The sequence below is a fragment of the Myotis lucifugus genome, unplaced genomic scaffold (genome assembly GCF_000147115.1).
Source record: "Myotis lucifugus unplaced genomic scaffold, Myoluc2.0 scaffold_412, whole genome shotgun sequence".
In the NCBI taxonomy this organism is placed as follows: domain Eukaryota; kingdom Metazoa; phylum Chordata; class Mammalia; order Chiroptera; family Vespertilionidae; genus Myotis; species Myotis lucifugus.
The window spans coordinates 652076-679149 of record NW_005871460.1 but is presented as its reverse complement, the minus strand read 5'-3'; the positions used below and the strand labels follow the sequence as shown (position 1 = coordinate 679149).

The 27074-nt window shown below is 42.8% G+C and overlaps 3 protein-coding genes and 1 pseudogene across 3 annotated transcripts in view; 3 read left to right on the top strand and 1 right to left on the bottom strand.

Moving 5' to 3' along the window:
* Positions 1 to 27074, top strand: part of LOC106694406 (zinc finger protein 883-like) — a 120899-nt gene that overhangs the window by 42598 nt on the left and 51227 nt on the right. The gene's annotated exons all lie outside the window — the stretch shown is intronic.
* LOC111823173 lies at positions 6495 to 15937 on the top strand (annotated as a pseudogene).
* The window catches only part of LOC106699464 (zinc finger protein 420-like), a 31568-nt gene continuing 28331 nt past the window's right edge, over positions 23838 to 27074 (top strand). The window contains 2 exon segments of the mRNA XM_023743770.1: positions 23838 to 24069; positions 24935 to 25061. Of these exon segments, the coding sequence (XP_023599538.1) occupies positions 24037 to 24069; positions 24935 to 25061 (160 nt within the window). The 5' untranslated portion in view covers positions 23838 to 24036.
* Positions 25565 to 25905, bottom strand: LOC102440023 (40S ribosomal protein S27). The gene has a single exon (XM_006102376.3). It carries the CDS (start codon positions 25871 to 25873, stop codon positions 25619 to 25621), a length of 255 nt encoding a protein of 84 aa, XP_006102438.1. The 5' UTR covers positions 25874 to 25905; the 3' UTR covers positions 25565 to 25618.

Here is a 27074-nt window from a genome sequence, read left to right as displayed (position 1 = left end):
GATCACTCCAAAGATGGGGTAGCTGTGACAACCTAAAGTATATCTGGGAGCATGAATTTTTCTTTTTTTTTTTTTTTGCAAGCAATGCCAATACTTGTGAAGTAAATATCTTGTCTGGGTCCTGCAGAGGGCCATGTGCCCTAATGCCTACAATATCATGGGTGATGGTCACTGATTTGAGGACAATGGCGTTCAGGGGAAACCCTTTCACTATAGAAACACTGACTTAATTGTTGTTGGACAAGACTGCACCCGTTTAGATGGAATGGTCCTCATCTAACTTTGCATCCGGGAATTATTATTTTTCTTTCTTCCTTGTTTTATTTATTTATTTTATTAAATTAAATCTTTATTGTTTGGATTATTACATTTGTTCCTCTTTTTCCACCCATAACTCCCCTCCTCCCAGTTCTCACCCCTCCCTCCGTGCTCACTGCCCACCCACTGTCCTCATCCATAGGTGCACGATTTTTGTCCAGTCTCTTCCCACATCTCCCATTCCCCTTTCCCCCCCAAGAATAGTCAGTCCATTCTCTTTCTATGTTCCTGATTCTATTATAATCACCAGTTCATTCTGTTCATCAGATTATTCACTTGATTTTCAGATTCACTTGTTGATAGATGCCTATTTGTTGTTCATAATTTGTATCTTTACCTTTTTCTTCTTCTTCCTCTTCTTAAAGGATACCTTTCAGCATTTCATATAATACTGGTTTGGTGGTGATGAACTCCTTTAGCTTTTCCTTATCTCTGAAGCTCTTTATCTGACCTTCAATTCTGAATGATAGCTTTGCTGCCTCTCAGTGTCCCAGCAACCACTGCAAGTACCTCGGAGAGAAAGCTGCCCTCGAGTTCCAACCGATGCCAGATAGTCCCGCTTCTCCTGTTTGAGTCTAGGTCCCCAGAGACTCGCCCGGAATGAGCTCAGAGCCTGAGACTTCCTCCCGATTGAAACAGACAACCTCGCCCTCAGCCGCCAGCCCGCTCCACATGCACCTCTGCACCTTTGTATTTTACTTCCGCACTGCAGCTCCTCTGAGTCTCGGTATGCTTTTCTCTTTCCTTCTAGTTGTAGAATTTCCACTCAGCCAGCCTTCCTGTGGTTCTGGATGATGTCTGTTCCGTCTTTTAGTTGTATTTTTGAAGTGGTTGTGCAAGGCAGCAGTCTCCGGTGTTTACCTATGCCGCCATCTTGGTTTCTCTCCCAGGAATTATTTTGAGGAAAAGACTACAAGAGCTGTGTGTACACACATCTGAGGGACTCCAGGCATGTTTATCTTCTGTGGAGCAGTCATTGTCATTGATTATAATCAAGATGGTTTGTGACTCCTGTAGTATCTCAGAAGTTCCCATCAGAGCCATTGGTGTGCTGGCATCAAAAGAAAGATCGAGAAATTACAGATTGGAAAAAAAATTTAAACAAAAATACAGTACCATAAAAAGAAAAAGAAAGATGGAGACAAAGGCTGCCTTTAGTTCAGGAATGTGTCTTTCGTGGGTTTGGATGAAAGTTCTTCATTGTTTATTACATTTTCTGTCACTGAGATGAGACTCTCACCCAGAGGGCATAAGTAAGGGATTGACTATGGAGTTGCCAAACCTGTTCTTCCAGAATACAATTGAACCATTTTTATCAGCTATAATGAGTAAATTACATGTGTTAAGTATAGTGTTTCATGAATCTTGACATGTGCATGACACTGAAACTGAAACTGACCATATCTGTCTCTGCATAATTGCTTCATGACTTCTTTTAATCTGTCCCTGTTCTTCACAGCTTTCCTAGATTTACATTCCATTTTCATAGAGAACTTTATTTTTCTAAGTATTTTTCTGCTTTAGTTTATGTTTCATAAACACTTGGAGGTTTATTAAAGTTTAATAATTCATCTTTTTTTTCTGATAGATATTCTTATCATTGATATATCACCATCAGTTTGTCCATTTTAATAAGTATTTGGTTATTTCTAATAAAGCTGGTACACACATTTCTGTATAATTTCTTGTATGTATATAAATGTTATTTACCTTTGTCAAAATTTCAGTGCATAGTCTGGATTTTTGATAGATGAATGTTTAAATTTACCGACATTAGCAAATTGTGATCTAAATGGAATATACCACCGGGACCGGTGTGGGTCAGTGCTTGGCCATCATCTCGTGCAGCACAGGGTTGTAGATTTGATTACCGGTAGGGATATGTGCCAAGTTGTGGGCTAGATCATCAGAAGTGGGTGTGCAGGAGGTCACTGGCCAATATGGCATTTTTCCATCAATGTTTCTCTCTCTCCCTTCTCTCTCTAAAAATTAATAAACTATTCTTTAAAAATAAAAAATAAACCTATCCCTAGCCGGTTTGGAACAGTGGATTGAGGGTCAGTCTGTGAACTAATGGGTCCCTGATTGGATTCTGGCCAAGGGCACATGTCTGGGTTTGGGGCTGAATCCCAAGTAGTGGGCGTGCAGGAGGTGCAATCAGTGATTCTCTCTCCCTCTCCCTCTTCGAAATCAATAAGAAAATATGTTTGTTGGTTTTTTTAGTTGCAAGCACACAGGGGGTTTATTTACCAGTTCCTGATGGGTCTCAGATGCTGGGAAGGATCCACCTGGTGATGCTCACTGACACACACACAGGGGTAGAGGGCGCTGTTGGCTGCTGTCTCCTTTCGTGCTGGGAACAGAGATGTGAGCACACACAGGTCCTCACCCTCTGGCCACAGGAGACCTATGTGCTCAGAAAATATGTTTAAAAACAAAAACCATCATTGTCTATGAGCATGTCTCACTAAGAATGGAGTGATTCAACCAATAGCTGAGCTCAATGGTATGCTAATAAGTAATAAAGATTGTTTTTAAAACATAAATAAAATAAACCTTAACTGATTGTACTTTTTTGCATTTTTCCAGTGGTGTGTGAGGGATTCACATTCATCACATCCTAGAGAATATTTTGTTTGGTCAATCATTATTTATTTAAACGTTTTATTTTGTAAGTTTCTCATGCTACCTCACTGTTTGATTGTACTTTTTCTAGGAATTTACGGTGAGCCTTTTCTCAGAAGTGTATTTGCTGAGTCTGTATCTTTGTTAAAACATCTTACCATATGTTCTGCCTAATGTGCTGTGAGTTTTGGCAATTGTCTTTAACAATAGGACAGTGGAACAACAAAGATGGATGTTGGCATATCACTCATTTTGTGCATTTTTACTTTAAAAAATAAACATTTTTTTGTATTTGAATAATATAAGGAAATAGAAGATCTGAGCTCAGGTAGCCAGGCATGGCATGGTGAATCCTACAAACTCGGAGGACGAAAGTAACCTCCTACGATGGTTTGAAATTAAAACTTTCTAAGTAAAAGCAAGTCACTGGGATAGTTATGTCCTAGGCTCCTTTTTTTGTTTCTTTGCAAAGGTCAGTCTTTACCTTATTAAGCCTGTCTATTGCCTTTTTGCATCTAGGATAACATACCTTTGGATTTTCAGGAAAATTTTCTTTTTTACAGACTCCTAAAGGAACAATCTCCAAACACAGAAGACCTCAGAGCTAGAATTATTATTGTTGTTGTGTTAAATATTAACTCTTAAGTATTGGAGAACATTTTTTTAAGAAAAGTATATTGGCCCTAACCGGTTTGACTCAGTGGATAGAGCGTAAACCTCCGGATTCAAGAGTCCCAGGTTTGATCTTGTCAAGGGCATGTACCATGATTTCGGGCACATCCCCAGTAGCGGATGTGCAAGAAGCAGCTGATTGATGCTTCTCTCTCATCGATGTTTCTAACTTTCTACCCCTCTCCCTTCCGCTCTGTAAAATATCAATGAAATATATTTAAAAGAAAAATAAGAAAAGTACATTGTATTGATTTTTTTACATAGAGAAAGGGAGAGGGATAGAGAGTTAGAAACATTGATCAGCTGTCTCCTACACACCTCCTACTGGGGATGTGCCTGCAACCAAGGTCCATGCCCTTGACCAGAATTGAACCTGGGACCTTTCAGTCAGCAGGCCGATGCTCTATCCACTGAGCCAAACCAGTTACAGCTTGGAGAATATTTTAAAAAGAAGTTTGTCTTTTTTTTTAACTTTTTATTCAATCCCAGAAATTTCCTTCCTCAGTTCTCCCCACTCTAATTTTTTACCAGTGAATTTCATGTAACCCCAATATGTCTTCTTTGAGTCTCATGTATGAAAAGGGTGCAAATCTGCCGTTCCTCTTACCATTACTCAATCTGTGGTTATTTTGCTTCCTGGCAAATATTGCCAACTTGGGTCAAAGAAACTTAGAAAAATTCCCCACAGGTTTGGACATTCCTTACAACAACACCAAAAGCAATTGACTCATGTGAATCAGGTGCAAGTTACATGGAGGGGTGTCAGCATTTCCAGGGTGTCAGCATTGACTGAAGACAGATTTACAAACACAAATTTAGAGCCAACCCAGAACACAGCAAGCTAGAGCTTTCTTGTGGCTGCCAGAGAACTGAAGAAAATGCTCAAGGCTCATGTGGCTTTGTTTGGTATGTGTGTGTGTGAGTGTGTGTGTTTCTTTAATCCTTATTCTCTCTCTCTCTCTCTCTCTCTCTCTCTCTCTCTCTCTCTCTTTTTTTACCCTCCCTCGAGTTCCATCTGAGATTCTGCACTCTCTTACATGCTTCCATGTCTCTGGATCCACTCCATTCTTCAGTTAATTTTGTTAATTAGGTTTCATCTATGAGTGAGATCAAGAGATGCTTTTCTTTCTCTGACTGACTTATTTCACTTAGCATGATGCTCTCCAGGTCCCTCCATGCTGTGTGAACGGTTAAGAGATACTTCCTTTTTACCGCTGCGTAGCATTCCATGGTATAAATGTACCACAGCTTTTCTATCCACTCATCTACTGATGGGCATTTGGGCTGTTTTTAAATCTTAACTATTGTAAATTGTGCTGCATACATTCTTTCTGATTGTTATTTCAGGTTTCTTAGGATATATTCTTAGAAGTGTGATCACAGGGTCAAATGGCAGTTCCATATTTAATTTTTTTAAAAAATATATTTTATTGATTTTTTTACAGAGAGGAAGGGAGTCAGAACATCGATGAGAGAGAAACATCGCTCAGCTGCCTCCTGCACATCTCCCACCAGGGATGTGCCCGCAACCCAGGTACATGCCCTTGACCAGAATCGAACCCGGGACCTTTCAGTCCCCAGGCTGATGCTCTATCCACTGAGCCAAACCAGCTTTGGCTCATATTTAATTTTTTGAGGAAACTCCCTATGTTTTCCATAATGTCTGCACCAGTCTGCATTCCTACCAGCATTGTACTAGGGTTCCCTTTTTTCCATATCCTCACCAGCACTTGTCCTTTGTTACTGGTAGCCATACTGACAGTTGTGAGGTGGTATATAATTGTTGCTTTAATTTGCATCTCATTGTGTTATGCCCAGAGTTCGGGGTCCCCAATAATCCACCACCAGGGAGCCTCTTCCGATGCAAAAGCAAGGAGTCTTTTATTAATCAAACCTAGGTTTGGCTCCCAGCCTCTGTCCGACGCAGCGGTAAGGCGAGAGAGCTTGTCACAGGAGAACAAAGGTTACTTAGGGCTAATTATTTAGGTGGGCTTAGGGGGTGACGTGGGTTACAGAGATTGGCCATTTAGGTCAGGGTTTTTCAACAGGGTCTTACAGCACAAAGGTCAGGAAGTGACCAGCACATTCTGAGCCTTGGGCTGTTCCCCACTATAGCCTTATCAGGACCTTAGCTGCATTCCTGGAGCTTCATTGGTCCACTCTGGTGGTGGTTGGGGGAGTTAGAACAATACTGGCATTCTTGTGGTCACTCAGAAAAGGAGGGGGCTTGGGCTGAGGGCCCAGCCCTACAAGGCAAGATAGAGGAGAGGGAGGAGAGTATGTTTCTGCTTTGCCCTTTCAATTGATGATCAGTGTCTTTCACCATTTTCTCACATGTCTCTTGGCCATCTTATCCACATTGCAGCCCAGGCAGAGCTGACACTTCGAATGGCCCCAGAAGCAGATGCTCTTAAATAGTGATGTCTGTTTTGAGACATTAACTTCCTTCAGTGGAGGCAGGTTAGATGAGTTAGACACTTGAGCAACCTCTGCAAGCTACATTTAGCCTGAAGGAGACAGATGCCTAATGGCCTGAAAGAAGACACAATGCCTGCCATTCAGAAGAGAGCTGGTCCTGAAGAAAGATATGCAAAACCAGCAGCTAAAGGAAGCCAAGCGGGTGCCCCAGAAACAAAGTTATCCTTGAAATCACCTCCCCTGAAGGCAATGGAGGGTCCTGAGTATACTTGGTGTTTTCGTGGGCTAATTGCCCTCAAAACCAGTTCTGGAATCAGGTAAGGAAATACAGGATCCTGGCGGTGGAGCCGGGGAACTACATTACCCAGAAGGCCGCGCGTGGATTGCCACCAGGCTGAGCCAATGGAAGCTCAGAAAGGTCGTTTCCCTTTTTCAAGTTCTGGTGTGCAGGACCAGTAGTCTTTTCTCCATTTTGTCTTAAGTTGTTGGCAGTACCTGTTCGCAGAGTCCCGTGGAGAAGGCTGGAGAGTGTGCTCCCCGCATCCCAGCCCATGGTGGGAGCTCCAGTGGTGCTCACAGCGCACACATGGGATTGAAGCTCGGAGTCGCCACCAGACCCGCTCAGGGCCGGGACAGGGACCGCCATTCCTGCAGCGCTTCTGCTCTCGCTCCGCTCCGACTACCGAGTGCAATGGCAGCGCCCGTGCTGAGGAGCTGGGCTGAGGTGAGTTTGTGTCCCCCAGGCCCTCACCGCCTCTTACACCGAAAAGCACAGCCCGGGTGCAGGCGCCTGTCCGGTCCTGCAGTTCAGTCCGCTAAGAGGACCCTGAGGAAGGTGGAGGGGAGAGGAGTGTTGTGGCTTCTGAGGACACAGCAAGTGCAGGGCAGAGAGGACGGGGTGACTTGCATCTGAAGGTCCCTGAGGATGTGGCTGTGAGTATTGACGGAAAGATCAGAGGCTGCAGGGAGGACGGCACAGACTCATTCGGGGCTTTCCCGGGTGTGGGGTCCATCAGGGGCCTGGGGTGGTCCTGGATCCGGCTGGAGGACAAGCTCTCTACACACCATATGCCAAGTTCATGGGTGAGTCCAGCGACACCCAGTGGCATTGGAGCAGGAAGCGGGCAGAGCTGAGGGAGTGAACCTGGGGTCTGAAGATGGGAAGGGGCTAAACATTACCCAGTGGTGTGCACATCTGGAGGAAGTGTGAGCTGGTGGTCCCGGGACCTGGTGTGGGGATTTAACGGTGAAGCATAAACCCATGATTGGCTTTGTGTTGGATTCAGTATCTAGGAGACTGCAGTGGTTTGCTTGGCAGGAAGGCTGGGGCCCAGCAGGCATCGCCCAGACCTTAAATGGCATTGCTCTCTCCCCTCCCCTCCCCCAATCCTTCCCTCCCAACCCAGCTGCTCTGCTGAGGGCCATCACAGTGAGTAATGGGACTGTGATGAGAGAGCAGCCTGCACTGGCATTAGGGCCTGGTGTCCACACTAACCCGGTGCCCTGGAAGACGTTGAGGGTGGACAAGATGTGTAAGGAGTAGCATTTCTGGTTCTCAGAAAGGCAGGTCTGGTTTCAGTTGTCTCGATTTTGACAGGTTGGCGTGACCTTTGAGGACATTGCCCTGTACTTCTCCAGGGAGGAATGGAGCCTCCTTGATGAGGGTCAGAGACAGCTGTACCTGAATGTGATGCTGGAGAACTTTGAACTTCTATCCTCCCTGGGTAAGACCCTCACTCTCACCAGAGACCTGGACTCCGCTTTGAGGTTTCCCAGGCCCCAACCCCCAGGTGTGCTCTGTCCTCCCATGTAGACTGTGGAACTGCTGGATTTTCCAGTTTCCCGGGTAGTTGCTGTCCTGGGGAGGGTTGATCTGATTCCACTGCTCCCTTCTATTCCTGAAGTCCCAATACTCCCCGCTGCACTAAATTCACAGGGAAGGACTTGTAGTTGGTAGTGTTGTAGACATCTAAGGAATTCCACCTTAATTAGTGAAGAAAACATTTTCTGAAGAAAAAATAAAAAACAAAGCATTTTCTGTATTCCTATTTGTCATGCATAAATATTATTTGAAAAATTGTCTCTACATCCTTATCCAGTTTATTAACTAAGTTTTTTTAGTTAAAGAATCTTTGAAATACCTTGTATATTTTATATATTAATTGCTTATTACATACAGGAACACATAATTTTTTTTCTCCAAAGTCCATGTTTTTGGAAACCCTGCATTCATCAGGTCTAGTGCCACCATGTTTCTAGCAAGCTCAGGTGCTTGTTACTAGTACTTAGCAATTAAATATTGTTAATGAAGTTATATAGACTTTGCTTTTGATGCAGAGTCATTGCATTGTTCTTAGCCAGCAGTATAGTGTTAACATCCCTTCATTATTCCCAGGGGACTCCAACTATTTGTGTAAATGTCTGTCTATATCGCAATATTAGCTTTATTGTGCTAATCAGAGCTGAATCCACAATATCTCCAAGAGATTCCTTCATATGATTTGCAAGTATTTTCTCCTGTCCTCTTGATTGCCTTTCATTGCGTTTTGTTTATTGCTGTCGTGCAGTGAAGGCACTATTTTTCTTTTTTTTAAAAAATATATTTTATTGATTTTTTTACAGAGAGGAAGGGAGAGAGACAGAGAGTCAGAAAAATCGATGAGAGAGAAACATCGATCAACCGTCTCCTACACATCTCCTACTGGGGATGTGCCTGCAACCCAGGTACATGCCCTTGACCGGAATCTAACTGGGGACCCTTCAGTCCGCAGGCCTACGCTCTATCCACTGAGCCAAACCGGTTTTGGCTATTTTTCTTTATTTGTTGCAGTGTTGACTTTATTTTTTCTATTTTGTGTGGTGGTTGGTGTCACATTCAGGAAATCCTGTCCAAAAGGAACCTCCAAAACTTTTTCTCTAGGTTGTCCTGAAGAATTTTAAGTTTTAGCGCTGACATTTTATTCTGTCCTGCAGGTTGAGTTAAATTTTATCAGCAATGTCCAACTTTTGTTGTTTTACATGGGCATGATTATTACCAGCCCCATTCATTGAAGAAATTATCTTTCCTTCCTTCTGTGGCTGCTGCTTTGTCAATGATACTTGAAAGTATGTGCCTGGTCTTATTTCTATGTGTTTTTTGTTCTGTTCTGTTGATGTATGTGTCTGTGTTTCTCCAGCAACACACTGTTTGCTTGCTTTCTCTTTGTAATAAAATGAAGTCAGGAAGTGTGATGCCACCAGCTTTGTTCTCCCTCAAGATTGATTTTGTTAATGGAGGTTTTGATTCCATTGCAAGATTCTCTATTGATGTTTTTGTAAAATGCCATTGGAATTATTGGGATTGCATTTAATCTGTAGATTGCTTTGTGTACTACAGCTGTCTCCACCATATTTCATTTCCAGATCCATGAACACAGGTTGTCTTTCAAGTTATTTGTGTTTTCTTCCATTCCTTTCATCACTGTCTTATAGTATTCAATGTACAGATGTTTAACATTTGGGTTGAATTTATTCCTGCGAATTTTATTGTTTTTTTTGTTTTGTTTTTAATATATTTTATTGATTTTTTTACAGAGAGGAAGGGAGAGGTATAGAGAGTTAGAAACATCGATGAGAGAGAAACATTAATCAGCTGCCTCCCGCACACCTACCACTGGGGATGTGCCCACAACCAAGATACATGCCCTTGATCAGAATCAAACCTGGGACCATTAAGTATGCAGGCCTACGCTCTATTCATTGAGCCAAACCAATCAGGTTCCTTCATCATTTTTCTATCAAAGAATATATTGTTAGTATGTAGAAATTGAACTCGTATTTATATGTTTATGTTGCATCCTGTAACCTTTCTGAATTTAATTCTTTATTCTTCTATTATCTTCACCCGAATAGTGAGAATATTTTTTTCATTGATTGGTTTTTTTAAAGAGAGCGTGGGATACAGAGAGAGAGAGACAGAAATCGATGGGTTCCCTCCCACATGTGCCCCACTGAGAGTGTGGATCGGACCAGCAACCCAGTACCTGCCTTTGACTGGGAATTGAACCCTTGTCTTCCAGTGCACAAGCTAGCACGCTCATCAGTGAGCCACACTGGCTAGGGCTTTATATTCTTTAAATTATATATATATATATATATATATATATATATATATATATATATATATTTTTTTTTTTTTTTTTATTTCCTAGAGGAAGGGGAGAGAGAGATAGAAAGATCAGTGATGAGAGAGAGTCATTGATCAGCTGCCTCCTGCATGACCCCCAATCATGATTGAGCTTGCAACCAGTGCAGGTGTCCTAACAAAGAATTGAATTGTGACCTCCTAGTTCATGAGTCAATGCTCAATCAGTGAGACATACCGGTAGCATTTATTTATTGATTTGAGAGACTGGAAGGGAGACAGAAAAGGAGGGAAACACTGATCAGCTGTTCTACCCATCTATGTATTCATTGGTTGTCCCCTACATGTGCCCTGATGGGGGATCAAATCCACAACCTTTGTGCATCAGGAGCGCACACTCACCAACTGAGCCACCTGGACAGGATTCTGAATTTGTTTATTAATTTCAGAAGGTCATAGTGGGATCTTGACCAATTTCTCTATGGAGGATCATGTCATGTGCTAACATCAACATCTCTTATGATGCATTGTGGTTCATCGTGATAGGTATTAATGTCTTATCTTTCATGTATTGTTTTTCTAAAATATATTTTATTAATTTTTTAAGAAATAAATCTTTATTGTTCAGATTATTACAGTTGTTCCTCTTTTTTACCCCCATAGCTCCCCTCCACCTGGTTCCCACCCCATCCTCTGCCCTTACCCCTCACCCCCACTGTCCTCATCCATAGGTGTACGATTTTTGTCCAGTCTCTTCCCACACCCCTCACTCCCCTTTTCCCCTGAGAATTGTCAGTCCACTCCCTTTCTATGCCCCTGATTCTATTATATTCACCAGCTTACTCTGTTCATCAGATTTTTTATTCACTTGATTTTTAGATTCACTTGTTGATAGATATGTATTTGTTGTTCATAATTTTTATCTTTTCCTTTTTCTTCTTCTTCCTCTTCTTTTTTTTTTGAAATATATTTTTATTGAATTTTTACAGAGAGGAAGGGAGAGGGATAGAGAGTTAGAAACATCCATGAGAGAGAAACATCAATCAGCTGCCTCGGTTGTCAGTTCGATCATTTAGGCCGCCAGGGCCCCTAGCTGTTTATATAATTAGATTCCTTTTACATAGAGAGGAAGAGAAATGGAGAAAGAGAGAGAGAGATAGAGGTGGGGGAGAAAAATCAATCGGCTGGCTGCCTTCTGCACACATGTAAACCGGATATGAAAGCCTCATTCTGATATGTGCTCTAACCGAGAATGGAACCCTCCACCCTTTGATACACTGGAGAATGCTCCACCCAACTGAGCCACACTGACCAGGGCAATCTGTGGTGTTTAAAATAAAAAATTTCCAGTTTTTTAGAGAACAGGCCACTAGGATGAATGAGAATAGAAGCACAGTGGCTGATAGTGGTAACGCTAACCCGTTATTTTTATTTATTTATTTAAATATATTTTTATTGATTTCAGAAGGGAGAGAGAGTGATAGATAGAAACATCAATGATGAGAGAGAATCATTGATTGGCTGCCTCCTGCACGCCCCCCAGCGGGGACGAAGCCTACAACCCGGTCATGTGCCCTTGCCCGCAATGGAACCTGAGACCCTTCCGTCTAAAAGCTGATGCTCTATCCACTGAGCTAAACCAGCTAGGACTAACACTTTTGTTTTAATACATTTTTATTGATTTCTCAGAGGAAGGGAGACAGAGAAAGAGAGACAGACAGAGAGACACATTAATGATGAGAGAGTATCACTGGTCAGCTGCCTCCTGCATGCTCCCTTACTGGAACTGAACCCACAAAAAACTCGGCCTGTGACCTTGACTGGAATGGAACCTAGGACCTTTCAGTCCCCAGGCTTACACTCTATCCACTGAGTAAACTAGCTAGGGCTGACCCTTGCTGTATTTATTTATTTACTTAGTTCGTTAGTTATTATTAACCCTTGTGTTAGACCTTAGGTATTCTCAAATGTCCTTCCTCACCCAGTTTCCTGTCTTCCTTTCTATGCAGTTGTCCTTATTTGGTATTCAGTATTATTGTTTGTCTTCATGGTACTGTTATTCCCATTTCCTGTGGGATTTTTTTTCATGGATAGCTGTCTACTTACTCTGGGATGGGGAAAGAGTCTCTCTCTCTCATTTTGCCATCTTGCTGATGTCACTCTCATAGGTCTTTTGTCTGTGATCTCCTTTGTGCTTTGTTGTTCTACCACAGTGCTGACCATACCTCATTTTAGTTTTTCTTTTAAGATTTGCATCATTTATCCCATGCAATGGCTCAACTGGGATTTAAGAGGCAGAATCCTTTGTGCATCACAGGAGAAACATGACTTTATCAATGACAGGCTAGACCAGGGGTCCTCAAACTTTTTAAATAGGGGGCCAGTTCACTGTCCCTCAGACTGTTGAAGGGCCGGACTATAGTTTAAAAAAAACTATGAACAAATTCTTATGCACACTGCTATATCTTATTTTGAAGTAAGAAAACAAAACGGGAACAAATACAATATTTGTATTTGCATGTGGCCCGCGGGCCATGGTTTGAGGACCTCTGGGCTAGACCCAGAGGCAGTCTTGCCTTGGCGAAGGGCTGTCGGGGCAGTTTTCACACCTGGGCTTTGTTACATTCATAACTAGGAACCCATTTTGTTCAACAGTGTTTTCTTACCATTGCCCACTCCTCACCCAATTCTACTTCTTCTTGCTTGATGTTGACACTTTTCAGTTTTAATACTGATCATTCTACTTGGATTCCCAGCCCATGGATAACCTTAACCTCTCTAAACTTTGCACCTCTACCTCTTTCACACATCTCACTTTATTGCACTCCAATATTGTTCCATGCCTTTAGGCCTTAGAGTGCACATGTATTATTATATTGCCGCTGAACATCACGTGCTCTAATATGATTGATCATTTATGGTTTTGAACACATTGGAATTATTCTACACGGACTCATATCACCAGCATGAAAGGTCCTAAAGGAAGCCATCTGTGGAGTAATAACGAGCAGACACTACCTCTCTTCTTTTTGTGCCAGCCTATGCTTCTGTCCTCCCTTAGTGAGATTTTCCTCATCCAGTGACCTTTTGGGCCATGTTATATATAACAGCCATTTCCTGAGAGTCTGACTCACTTGTCTTGAAAATCATTGTAGGGAATCGTGTCCAGTCATGACAGATAAACATGTGTGTTGAAGATATTCTGTTTTTATCAGGTCAACATGCACTTCACCTACATTTCCTTTTGTTCAGGTTGCTGCTGTGGAGAAGAGAATGTGGAGGTCCTCACTGAACAAAAGGGTTCTGGAAGATTGTCACAGGCAAGGAATCCAAATTTATCCTTGTCTTCCCAGAAGAGCCACCCCTGTGAGAGTTGTGGGCTAGTCCTGGGAAACATTTTCCATGTGATACAGCTGCAGGGAACACAACACAGACAGATACTGTTGAGCTGTGGGGCATGTGCAAAAAGATTTTCTTTGTGTGCAAAATTTCACCAGCAGCTTGTGAGAGAGAAGACTTTCATTAGAGGTGTAGAAAGGCTGTCACTTGCAAACAGCTGGAAGTTCAATGTGTCCCAGAATCATTTCACATGCAGGGATGTTGGGCAGGTTGTCCTTACTGGGTCAGGACATCTCCACCTAAAGGCTACTCATACTCAGACCAGGGACAGTCCAAATGCTATTTTGATGCGTGCAGTGGCGTTTCAAAGGAGAAAAAATTATTTCAGCAGAAAAGAATGTAAGAAAGACATTAGTTGCTCCCACATGTTTATTCAGCGAAAAGGTGTCCATCTTGGAAGTGGTTGTTGTGTGTGCTCTTAATGTGGTAAATATTTTACCAAATTTTCTGGTTTTCATTTTCAACAGAGAAGTCACACTGGAGAAAAGCATTATAAATGCTGTGAATGTGGGAAATCTTTTACAAGTAGCCATGCTCTCCAATATCCTCAGAGAGTTCACACTGGAGAAAAGACCTATCAATGCAGTGAATGTGAGAAAGCTTTTACCGCTAAGACCCAACTTCATCGACATCTGAGACTTCATTCGGGAGAAAAGCTTTATAAATGCAGTGAATACGGAAAAACTTTTACGCAGAGCACTGTCCTTCGTGATCATCAGGTAGTTCATACAGGTGAAAAGCCTTTTCAGTGCAGTGAATGTGGGAAATCTTTTACCCGGAGCACTCACCTTCGTTTTCATCAGAGAGTTCATACAGGAGAAACGCCTTATAAATGCACTGTATGTGGGAAATCTTTTAAAACGAGCAATGGTCTCCAATATCATCAGAGAGTACACACTGGAGAAAAGCCTTATCAATGCAGTGAATGTGGAAAATCTTTTACCTCTAAGACCATACTTTGTCAACATCAGAGAATTCATTCGGGAGAAAAGCCTTACAAATGCAGTGAATGTGGGAAGTCTTTTATTCAGAGCACTGAACTTCGTTATCATCACAGACTTCATACAGGAGAAAAGCCTTATAAATGCAGAGAATGTGGGAAATCTTTTACCCATAGCTCCACTCTTTATTATCATCACAGACTTCATACAGGGGAAAAGCCTCATAAATGCAGTGAATGTGGAAAATCTTTTACACGTAGCAGTTCTCTCCAATATCATCAGAGTGTTCACACTGGAGAAAAGCCTTATAAATGCAGTGAATGTGGGAAATCTTTTTTCGCTAAGACCGACCTTCATCATCATCAGAGAGTTCATACTGGAGAAAAGCCTTATAAATGCAGTGAATGTGGAAAATCATTTAAAAGTAGAAAAGGTCTCCAATATCATCAGAGAGTTCACACTGGAGAAAAGCCTTATCAATGCAGTGAATGTCAAAAATCTTTTACCACTAAGACCGTCCTTCATCGTCATCAGAGAGTTCATACGGGAGAAAAACCTTATAAATGCAGTGAATGTGGAAAATCTTTTACAAGTTGCAATGGTCTCCAATATCATCGGAGTGTTCACACTGGAGAAAAGCCTTATCAATGTAGTGAATGTGGGAAATCTTTTACCCAGAGCACTGCCCTTCATTATCATCAGAGACTTCATACAGGAGAAAAGCCTTATAAATGCAGTGAATGTGGAAAATCTTTTACAAGGAGCAGTGGTCTTCAATATCATCAGAGAGTTCACACTGGAGAAAAACATGAGTGCAATTAATATGATGTATCTCTCTGCCAAATTTCTAAATTCGCTCTGCACATATGAGTCCAAATGTGAGAAATTTCTTAGATGTGTAGGAAATGTAGTATCTTAGGTAGGACTTAACAGTAGTACAAGAAAATTTGTGAGTCCTCATTTTTCTGAATTTTATCTGATACATTTAATCACCTACATTATGTAAAGTTCCCATAAGTGTTTTTGTCTTTGTTTTTATGTTGGAACACTATGTAATTATGTTGCACGTTCTAATATACAGAGATGTCCTGCCAGATCTGTGTCCCTGCATATTTCTGTTGAAGGTATTTCACGTGAACCACCTATAAGGTCCCTACAGATGGCGTCAATCACCATCGTCATGGGCCCAGGGAAGCAAAGTCTGTTTTCTTTGTTGAAGAAAATGAGGAATACCTGAGCCCATAGTTATTTCTTTTTTCCCTGTCATGCGTTGCCACATAGAACTCATTACTGTTGGCCCCAGTAAACATAATGTTGCAGAGGGAATGCTTTCCCTGCATGCCAGTGATGAATTTATTGAGTGCCTGAGTCATCAGTGGAAGAACTGCCAGTCTCATGTCTCTTTGGTTTGTACAATAATGAAGGCTTTTTCCTAAGACTTCTTTAATATTGGATATTTTAGCCGAACCGGTTTGGCTCAGTGGATAGAGCGTCAGCCTGCGGACTCAAGGGTCCCAGGTTCGATTCTGGTCAAGGTCATGTACCTTGGTTGCAGGCACATCCCCAGTAGGGGGCGTGCAGGAGGCAGCTGGTGGATCTCTCTCATCGATGTTTCTAACTCTCTATCCCTCTCCCTTCTTCTCTGTAAAAAAATCAATAAAATATATTTTTAAAAAATATTGGATATTTTATTTACTGTTTGGGTTAGCTTTAAGGAGATCGGAGCTCTCCAAGCATGATGAGGTGAACAACTTTTATGGGGTCTCAAACCTTTTTGCCCTTGGGGCAACAGTATGGTGCAGAAATTAACTCAGCAGTTTTTGGCAAATTTACACTGCTGCCTATATTTTCCTAGGAAATACTCTGGACTCTCTAATCCTCATGTGATGTCTGGATGCTTTGTGACACGGAGATCACTCCAAAGAGGGGGTAGCTGTGACAACCTCAAGTATGTCTGGGAGCATGAATTTTTTTCTTGTTTGCAAGGAATGCCAATACATGTGAAGGGTATGTCTTGCCCAGGTCTTGCAGAGGGCCATGTGCCCTAATGCCTACAATTTCACAGGTGATGGTCACTGGTTTGAGGACAATGGCATTCAGGGGAAACCCTTTCACTACAGAAACACTGACCTAATTATTGTTGGACAAGACTGCAGCCCATTAGATGGAATGGTCCTCGCCTAACTGTGCATCCAGGAATTATTTTGGGGAAAAGACTACAAGAGCTGTGTGTACACAGATCGGAGGGACCCCAGGCATGTTTATCTTTTGTGGAGCATTCATTGTCATTGATTATAATTGAGATGTTTTGTGGCTCTTGTAGCTTCTCAGATGTTCCCATCAGAGAGCCATTGGTGCTCAGGCAGTAAAACAAAGATGGAAGCAAAGGCTGTCTATAGTCCAAGGATGTGGCTTTTGTGGGTTTGGGTGAAAGTTCTTCATTGTTTGTTATATTTTCTCTACTGACATGAGACCCTCACCCAGAGGGCATATGAATGTGGAATGAATATAAAGTTGTGAAACCTGTTCTTCTAAAGTAGATGAACGTACATTTGTTTTATCTTGAACCATTTTTAACAGCTGTAATGAGTAAGTTACATGTGTTAAGTATAGTGTTTCATAAATCTTGACATGTGCATTAAACTGAAACCATCATTATAGTCATAATGCTGACTATATGTTTTACTGTGTAATTGCTTCATGACCTATTTTAACCTGTCCCTTTTCTTCAAAGCTTTCCTAGTTTCCGTGGATTTACATTCCATTTTCATAGAGAACTTTATTTTTTAAGTATTTTTTGCTTTAATTGATTTTTCATATACTTGTGGATTTATTCAAGTTATGTTAGTAACTCAACTTTTTTTCTGATAGATATTCTTTTTCAAAAATAATATATTTTATTGAGGAAACTTTCGAGTACACTTGGTGTGAGGTGGAGGAGCAGCTGCTGCCTCAGCTGCACGCAGCAACACCCTCTTTCCAGCTCCTCCACACCTGCCTCGGCCTGCTCACCGGCTGTCAAATATGATGAAAGCAACCACTTACTATGATGTTTTGGGGGTCAAACCCAGTGCCACCCAGGAAGAACTGAAAAAGGCTTATAGGAAGCTGACCTTGAAGTACCAACTTGATAAGAATTCAGATCAAGGGAGAGAAGTTTAAACAGATTTCTCAAGCTTACGAAGTGCTCTCTGATTCTGCTTCCTGAGTGTGTCCCTTATGTATGTGAGGAATTGAAGTCTGCCTTTTTTTGGGTTGGGCTGCAAAAGCACAAGAGTTTCTCTTTGTGCCACTGGCACGGCTTGGGCGGGGATGTAAATTGAGTAGGGTGGGGTCTGTGGGAGACACCAGGGTGGAGCAAAGGGCAATGGCATCTCCGAGACTCCTCGGCTCTCCGCGACTCCCTGCGCATCTCAGCGTCCCTGAGTGCCAGCGAGCAGCTTTGCGAAAAAGCCTCCCTCATTCTCCGACCTGCTGCAAGGCCGTCCCACCACTCCCCGTAGGGGTCTGGGACCTCAGAGTCCTGCTGAGTGGATTTGACAGTCTGTAACCCCTTCCAATTGAAAAAAACCATGCATCCAGTTGCAGCCCGCCTGGCGCGTGACTCCGTACCTCTGTTCTTGGAGCCTCTGCGTATCCTACTCAGTCTCAATGCTGTTCTTTATTTCCTTCCCGTCGTAGAGCTTCCACAGGGCCAGCCTTCCCATGGTTCTGAAAGACAGCTGTTTGTCTTATAGTTGGTAGTTTCTCTTTTTTTAAATATATTTTATTGATTTTTTACAGAGAGGAAGGGAGAGAGATAGAGAGCCAGAAACATCGATGAGAGAGAAACATCGATCAGCTGCCTCCTGCACATCTCCCACTGGGGATGTGCCCGCAACCCAGGTACATGCCCTTGACCGGAATCAAACCTGGGACCTTTCAGTCTGCAGGCCGACGCTCTATCCACTGAGCCAAACCGGTTTCGGCTATAGTTGGTAGTTTCGATGCTGTTGTGGGAGGCAGCATGCACAGGTCCGTACCCTACACCGCCATCTTGGTTCTCCCCATCTGATATTTTCTCTTGGTACAAATTTCAGGAATTGTCACTGAGTCCAAGAATACATCTCAGGTTACTTTAATATATTTTAGAGATGAAGGCATAATTTGTTTGTATGCATTCCTTCTTTATTACTTTTTATATTTCCTTGTGGGCTCACTTGGCACCTTCACCTAGTTGCTCTCACTTGAACAGGAACTTTTGTTTAAGTGTTGTTACCACCATCTAGCGGTAGGACAGCAAAACCTGGTCATGGTGGTTCAGGTTTGTTGCTTGTTTTTTTATGCGGTCCTTCTCGGATCCTTTAACATGCAATGTAGACGATTATGGCCTGAAAGTGAACTGTGGCATGCACACTCGCCATGTTTGGCCAGGGCAGCCTCTCTTTATGCAGAGCCGTCAGACCTCTCAATGGGGCCAGTGAATAACACTCACTGCTGGCATTTTATATACAGTAGTGAATAAGTGATGGACTGTAACGATAATATGCTCACTACTTGCTATTGTTTTTGTTTTAATATTCAAGTATAATAGTGTTTTAAAAGTTATATGAAGAATAAACTCAAATACTGAAATATAAAAGCTCTGAAAAAAATATTTACATATATTTTATTGATTTTACAGAGAGGATGGGAAATGGGTAGAGAGTTAGAAACATCACTCAAGCCATCAGCTGCCTCCTGCACTGCCCCTACTGGGAATATGCCTGCAACGGATGTACATGCTCTTGACCAGAATCAAATCTTGGACCCTTTGGTCCACAGGCCAGCACTGTATCCACTGAGCGGAACTAGTTAGGGCTCTGATAGATATTCTTATCATTGATATATCACCATCAGTTTGTCCATTTTAATAAATATTTGGTTATTTCTAACAAAGCTGGTGCTAAGATTTCTGTATAATTTCTCCTATGTATATAAGTGTTATTTACCTTTGTCAAAAATTCGGTGCATAGTCTTGGTTTTTGAGTAGATGAATGTTTAAATTTACCGACATTAGCAAATTGTTATCTAAATAGAATATTCCACCAGGGCTAGTGTGGCTCGGTGCTTGGCCATCATCTCATGCAGCACAGGGTTGTAGAGATGATTGCCAGTGGGGATATGTGCCTGGCTTGTGGTCTATATCCACAGAAGTGGGTGTGCAGGGGGCGGCTCGCTGATATGGCACTCTTCCATCAATGTTTCTCTCCCTCATCCTTCCCTCTAAAAATTACTAAGCTATTCTTTAAAAATAGAAAATAAACTTTAACTGATTGCAGTTTTTTACATTTTCAGCAGTGTGTTAAGTATTCACATTCTCCACATCCTAGAGAATAATTTGTTCAGTCAATCATAATTGATTTAAACTTTTTTTTTGAGACGTTTGTTGTGCTGCTTCATTGTTTGATTGTATTTTTTCTAGGAATGTATGCTGAGCCTTTTCTCAGAAGCGTGTTTGCTGAGCCTGTATCTTTCTTAAAACAACATATGTTCTGCCTAATGTGCTATGTGTTTAGGCAATTTTCTTTAACAATAGGATTCTGGAACAACAAAGATGGATGTTGGCATATCACTCATTTTGTGCATTTTTACTTTAAAAAATAAACATTTTTAGCCCTAACTGGTTTGGCTCAGTGGATAGAGCGTCGGCCTGCGGACTGAAAGGTCCCAGGTTCGATTCCGGTCAAGGGCATGTACCTTGGTTGCGGGCACATCCCCAGTAGGGGGTGTGCAGGAGGCAGCTGGTCGATGTTTCTCTCTCATCGGTGTTTCTGACTCTCTAACCCTCTCCCTTCCTCTCTGTAAAAAAATCAATAAAATATATTTTTAAAAAATAATAAATAAATAAAATAAACATTTTTTTGTATTGGAATGATATGTTTTAATATTTTTTTCCTTAAAAAATATTTTAATTGCCCTAGCTGGTTTGGCTCAGTGAATAGAACATCAGCCTTCCGACTGAAAGGTCCAGGGTGAGTTTCTAGTCAAGGGCAGGTGCCCAGGTTGCGGGCTTAATCCCCAGTGTGGGGGCTGCAGGAGGCAGCCAATCGGTCATTCTATCTCATCATTGATGTTTCTCTCTACCTCTCCCTTCCTCTCTGAAATCAATAAAAATATATTTTAAAATATTTTAATTCTACTAAGTTAATAAATATATTTAATTGATTTTTCAAATATTTTATTGATTTCATAGACCAATGGTCGGTAAACTGCGGCTCGCGAGACACATGCGGCTCTTTGGCCCCTTGAGTGTGGCTCTTCCATAAAATACCACGTGTGGGCGTGCACGTACAGTGCAATTGAAACTTCATGGCCCACGTGCAGAAGTCGGTTTTCGGCCTTGGCGAGTCTATTTTGAAGAAGTACTGTTGATATTTGTCTCTGTTGACTAATGAGTTTGCCAACCATTGTTCATAGACCAAGGGAGATGGAGAGAGAGAGAGAAAAAAAAAACAATGATAGGCAGGTGAAGGGGGCTTAGTCGACCTATGGACCAGGAGGTCACAGTTCCATTGCCCCTCAGGGCACGTGCATGGGCCCCCTACTAGATCACCAGGTGGGGCTTGCAGGAGGCAGCTTATCACTGATTCTCATCATTGATTTTTCTATTTTTCTGACTCCCTTCCTCTGTGATATCAATTAAAAATTAAAGAAAATTGTGTCCCTTATCTTAAAAAAGAAAAGGAACATTAATGATGAGAGGGAATCATTGATTGCTGCTTCCTCCACACCCTGCTGGGGATGGAGCCTGCAATCCGGGCATGTGCTCTGACTGGGAATCTATCCAAGGAACTCTTTGTGCATGGGTTGAAGCTCAAGCTCTGACCCATGCCAGCTGGGTGAGTCATTACCTTTTAAATGCTATGCCCTGTGCAATGAACATTTTTAATTTTAACCTGCACTACTAACATTCTCCATTGCTTTCAGAACACCAGTCATCTGATCCTGCACTAAGCCCTTGCTCTATCCACTGAGCCAAACCAGTTAGGGCGAAATTTCCTTCTTTACAGACTCCTAAGGGCACAATCTCCAAACACAGAAGACCTCAGGTCCGCAATTATTATTGTTGTTGTGTCAAATATTATGTGTTAACTGTTGGAGAACATTTTAAAACTAAGTTTTTGTCTATTTTTTTGTTTTTATTTAATCCTAGAGATTTCCCTCCTCATTCCCCCCACTCTAATTTATCACCGGTGAATTTCATGTAACCCCCATATGTCTTCTTTTTTGAGTATAATGTATAAAAAAGCTGCAAAAGTGTCATTCTCCTGACCATTGTTCAACCTGTTGTTATTTTGCTTCCTGGCAAATGTCGCCGACTTGGGTCATATAAACTTAGAAGAATTCTCCACATGTTTGGACATTTCTTACAACAACACCAAAAGCAATTGACTCATGTGAAGCAGGCGAAGGTTACATGGAGGGGTGTCAGCATTTCCAGGGACTCAACTGACGGAAGACAGATTTATAAACACAAATGTAGTACAGACCCAGAACCCAGCAAGCTAGAGCTTTCCCCTTGCTTCCAGGGAACAGAATAAAATGCTCGAGGCTCAGGAGACTTTGTTTTTATTGTGTGTCTGCCTGTGTTTTTAATCCTTACCTGAGGATGTTTCTTTTTTTTTTCTTCTTAAATATATTTTATTGTTTTTTTACAGAGAGGAAAGGAGAGGGTTAGAGAGTTAGAAACATCAATGAGAGAAAAAAAATCGATCAGCTGCCTCCTGCACACTCCCCACTGGGGATGTGCCCGCAACCAAGGTACATGCCCTTGACCGGAATCGAACCTGGGACCCTTGAGTCCGCAGGCCGATGCTCAATCCACTGAGCCAAACCAGTTAGGGCAGAGGACGTTTCTTTTGACCCTTCCCCACTTTCCCTCTAAGATTCTGTAGTAATTCCATGCTTCCATGTCTCTGAATCCACTCCATCAGTTTTTTGTTAATTAGATTCCAAATATGAGTGAGATCAAGTGATACTGTCTTCTCTGACTGACTTATTTCACTTAGCATGATGCTCTCAAGGTCCCTCTTTGCTGTGTGAAAGGGTAAGAGATTCTTCATTTTTACTGCTGCATGGTATTCCATGGTATAAATGTACCACAGTTTTTTACCCACTATTCTACTGATGGATACTTGGGCAGTTTCCAGATCTTTGCTATTGTAAATTGTGCTGCTAGGAACAGAGGGGTACATACATTCTATCTGATTGTTTCAAGTTTCTTAGGATATATTCCTAGGAGTAGTATCACTGAATTAAATGGCAGTTCCATATTAAAATTTTTGCAAAAACTCCAAACTGATTTCCATAATGGCTGTACCAGTTTGCATTCCTACCTGGGGTGTACTAGGGTTCCTGTTTTTCGACAACCTCCCCAGAACTTGTACTTGGTTGATTTGTTGATGATAGCCATTCTGACAGTTGTGAGGTGGTCTCTAATTGTTGCTTTAATTCGCATCTCTCTGATGATCAGTCACTTTGAGCATTTTTTCATAGGTTTCTTGGCCATCTTATCCACACTGCAGCCCAGGCAGAGCGGACACTTTTTAAAATATATATATATATTTTATTGATTTCAGAGAGGAATGGAGAGGGAGAGAGAGATAGAAACATCAATGATGAGAGGGAATCATTGATTGGCTGCCTCCTGCATGCCCCAAACTGGGGATGGAGCCCGCAACCAAGGCATGTGCCTTTGACCAGAAGCAAACCAGGGACCCTTCCATCTGCAGGCTGACACTCTATCTACTGAGCCAAACTGGCTAGGGCTACAGCTGACACTTTGGATGGGATTAGAAGCAGATGCTCTTAAGTATGAGTGTCTATTTTGTGACAGGAACTTTGTATAAGGAATTCAATGGAGGCAGGTCAGATCAAGTTAGACAATTGAGCCACCTCCCTCAGCTACATATGGCCTGAAGGAGACACATGCCAAATGTCCTGAAGAAAAAACATTGCCTCCCATTCAGAAAAGCAAGTTCTGAAGAAAGATATGCAAAACCAGCCGTGCAAGTGGTGGAGAAACAAACTTTCCCTGACATCACCTCCACTGAAGGCTCTTGAGGACCCCTAGTGTAGTTGGTGTGTAATTGGGTTCCATGACCCTAAATCAAGTCCTGGAGTCAACTGAGAAATATGGCACCCTGCCCTTGAAGTGAAAAAACTACAATACCCACAAGGCCGAGCGTGGAATGCCATCAAGCTGAGCCAATGGGGGCTCACAGAAGGCATTTCCGTTTGGTTGCTTCTGTAGGGCGGGACCGGTAGTCGTCCTGGGGGATTTTGTGTTTTCACGTTCTTGTCTCAGGCAGTCGGGAGTTCTTGGGCTCAGTCCCGTGGAGAAGGGCAAAGAGTGGTGCTCCCGCCTCACAACCAATCATCGGAGCCGCCAGTGGTGCTCACAGCTCACACTTGAGATTAAAGCTCGGAGTCGCCACCCGGACCCACGCCAGGGCCGGGACAGGGACCGCCATTCCCGCAGCGGCTTCTACTCCCGCCCGGCTCAGCCCACAGAGGGCAATGGTGGCGCCCCCGCTGAGGAGACGGGCTGAGGTGAGTCGAGTCCCCCAGGCCCTCACCGCCTCCTCACACACACACCACAGCCTGGGGAGGGCGCCTGTCCCGTCCTGCAGCTCAGTCCCGCGTGGAGGACCGTGAGGAAGGTGGAGGGGAGAGAGGAGTGTTGTGGCTTCTGAGGACACAGCAAGTGCAGGGCAGAGAGGACAGGGGTGACTTGCATCTGAAGGTCCCTGAGGATGTGGCTGTGAGTATTGATGGAAAGATCAGAGGCTGCAGGGAGGACGGCACAGACTCATTCGGGGCTTTCCTGGCTGTGGGGTCCATCCCGGGCCTGGGGTGGTCCTGGATCCGGCTGGACTACAAGCTCTCTACACGCCATATGCCAAGTTCATGGGTGAGTCCAGCGAGATCCAGTGGCATTGGAGCAGGAAGGGGGCAGAGCTGAGGGAGTGAACCTGGGGTCTGAACATGGGAAGGGGATAAACATTACCCAGTGGTGAGCACATCTGGAGGAAGTGTGAGCTGATGGTCCCGGGACCTGGTGTGGGGACTTAAAGGTGAAGCATAAACCCACGCTTGGCTTTGTCTTGGAGGCAGGATCTAGGCGACTGCAGTGGTGTTGCCTGGGAGGAAGGCTGGGGCCCTGCAGACCTTAAATGGCATTGCTCTCCACCCTCCCCTCCCCTAATCCTTCCCACCCAACCCAGCTGCTCTGCTGAGGGCAATCACAATGAGTATTGACTGTGACGAGAGAGCAGCCTGCACTGGCATTAGGGCCTGGTGTCTACAGTAACCAGGGGCCCTGGAGGAGGTTGAGGGGTGGGGGAAGGTGTGTAAGGAGTAGGATTACTGGTTCTCAGAAAGGCAGGTCTGCTTACAATTGTTTCCATTCTGACAGGTTGGTGTGACCTTTGAGGACATTGCCCTGTACTTCTCCAGGGAGGAATGGAGCCTCCTTGATGAGGGTCAGAGACAGCTGTACCTGAATGTGATGCTGGAGAACTTTGAACTTATATCCTCGCTGGGTAAGACTCTCACTCTCACCAGTGTCCTGCACTTGGCTTTGAGGTTTCCCAGGCCCCATCCCCCAGGGTGTGCTCTGTCCTCCCAGGTAGACTGTGGTACTGCTTGATTTTTCCAGTTTCCCGGGTAGTTGCTGTTCTGGGGAGGGTTGGTCTGCTTCTGCTGCTCCCTTCTATTCCTGAAGTCCCAATACTCCCCGCTGCACTAAATTCACAGGGAAGGACTTGTGGTTGGTAGTATTGCAGGAAGCTTAAAGGATTCCACCTTGATGAGTAAGAAAAGCATTTTTTAAATTATTTTTTTTTTTATTGCTTAAAGTATTACAAAGAGTATTACATATGTCTCCGTTTTTTCCCCGCCCTTGACAATCCCTTGGACTCCCCTACCCCCCAGTGTCTTATGTCCATTGGTTATGCTTATAAGAAAAGCATTTTCTATATTCCTATTGGTCACGTGTATATATATATATATATATATATATATATATATATATTTTTTTTTTTTAATCCAAAATGTGTTTATTGGGATGGTTTCCCACTCATCTTGATTTGAGGTGCGTTTAGTGCTGCTTCCTTCTGAAGGAGCATCCTTCTGTAAGCCTGGCTTTTCCTCCTGTTGGCTGACAGAGAACAGTGGAGCAACCAACGCACAAAACTACCGTTTGTGCATGGCTAAAGACGGTGGTGATTTTGTAGCATCCTGGGCACTTGACGTCCATGAAGTAGGAGTTGGGGCTCTGCACCAGGCGCTTCTTCTTGTGCTTCCTCTTCTCCTCCTCCGGGGAGGGGTGCAGGAGGTCCTTGGCGAGAGGCATGTCGTCGCGGGGAGGCCGTCACCGCCGGAAAAGCCGTGTATATATTTTTTATAAATTGTCTCCACATCCTTATGATGTTTATAAACTGTATTTTTTATTAGAGTGTTTTGAATACCTTGTAGATTTTATTTATTATTTGCTTATGACAGACAGGAACACATATTTTTGCATGTGCTTAGTAGATATTTGCAGATATTGCTCCCCACACACACTTTTCTACAAAGTCCATGTTTTTGGCAATCCTGTGTTCAGCAGGTCTAGTGCCACCATGTTTCTAGCAAGCTCAGATGCTTGGTCCCAGTGCTTAGCAATGAAATATTGTAAATGAAGTTTTATAGACTTTGCTTTTGAGGCAGAGTCACCGCATTGGTATTAGCCTGCAGTATAGTATTAACATACCTTCATTATTACCGGAGAACTCTAACTATTTGTGTGAATTTCTGTCTATATCACAATATTCGCTTTATTGTGCTGATCATAGCCGAATCCACAATATCTCTAAGAGATTCCTTCATATGGTTTGCAAGTATTTTCTTCTATTCTCTAGATTGCCTTTCATTTCACTTTGTTTATTGCTGTTGTACAGTGAAGACGGTATTTTTCTTTATTTGTGGCAGTGTGGACTGTTTCTTTTTTCTATTTTGTGCGGTGGTTGGTGTCACATTCAGAAACTCCTGTCCAAAACAAACCTCCAAAACTTCTTCTCTTGGTTGTCCTGAGGAGTTTTAAGTTTTAGCGTTGACATTCATTTCTGTCCTGCAGGTTCAGTTAAATTTTATCAGTGGTGTCCAGTTTTGTTGTTTTACATGTGAATGTCGATTTATACCAGCACCATTCATTGATGAAACTATCTTTCCCTTCTTCTGTGGCTACTGCTTTGTCAAAGATTACTTAAAAGTATGTGCCTGGGCTTATTTCTCTGTGTGTTTTGTTCTGTTCTGTTGATGAATGTGTCTGTGTTTCTAGAGCAACACACCGTTTGTTTGCTTTCTCTTTGTAATAAATTGAAGTCAGAAAGTGTGATGCCACCATCTTTCTTCTTGCTCAAGATTGCTTTGTTGCCCCATCGGGTTTGGGTCAGTGGATAGAGCATCCCCCGCGGACTGAAGGGGCCCAGATTCGATTCTGGTCAAGGGCAGGTACCTTGGTTGTGGCCACATCCCCATTATGGAGTGTTCAGCAGGCAGCTGATCGATGTTTT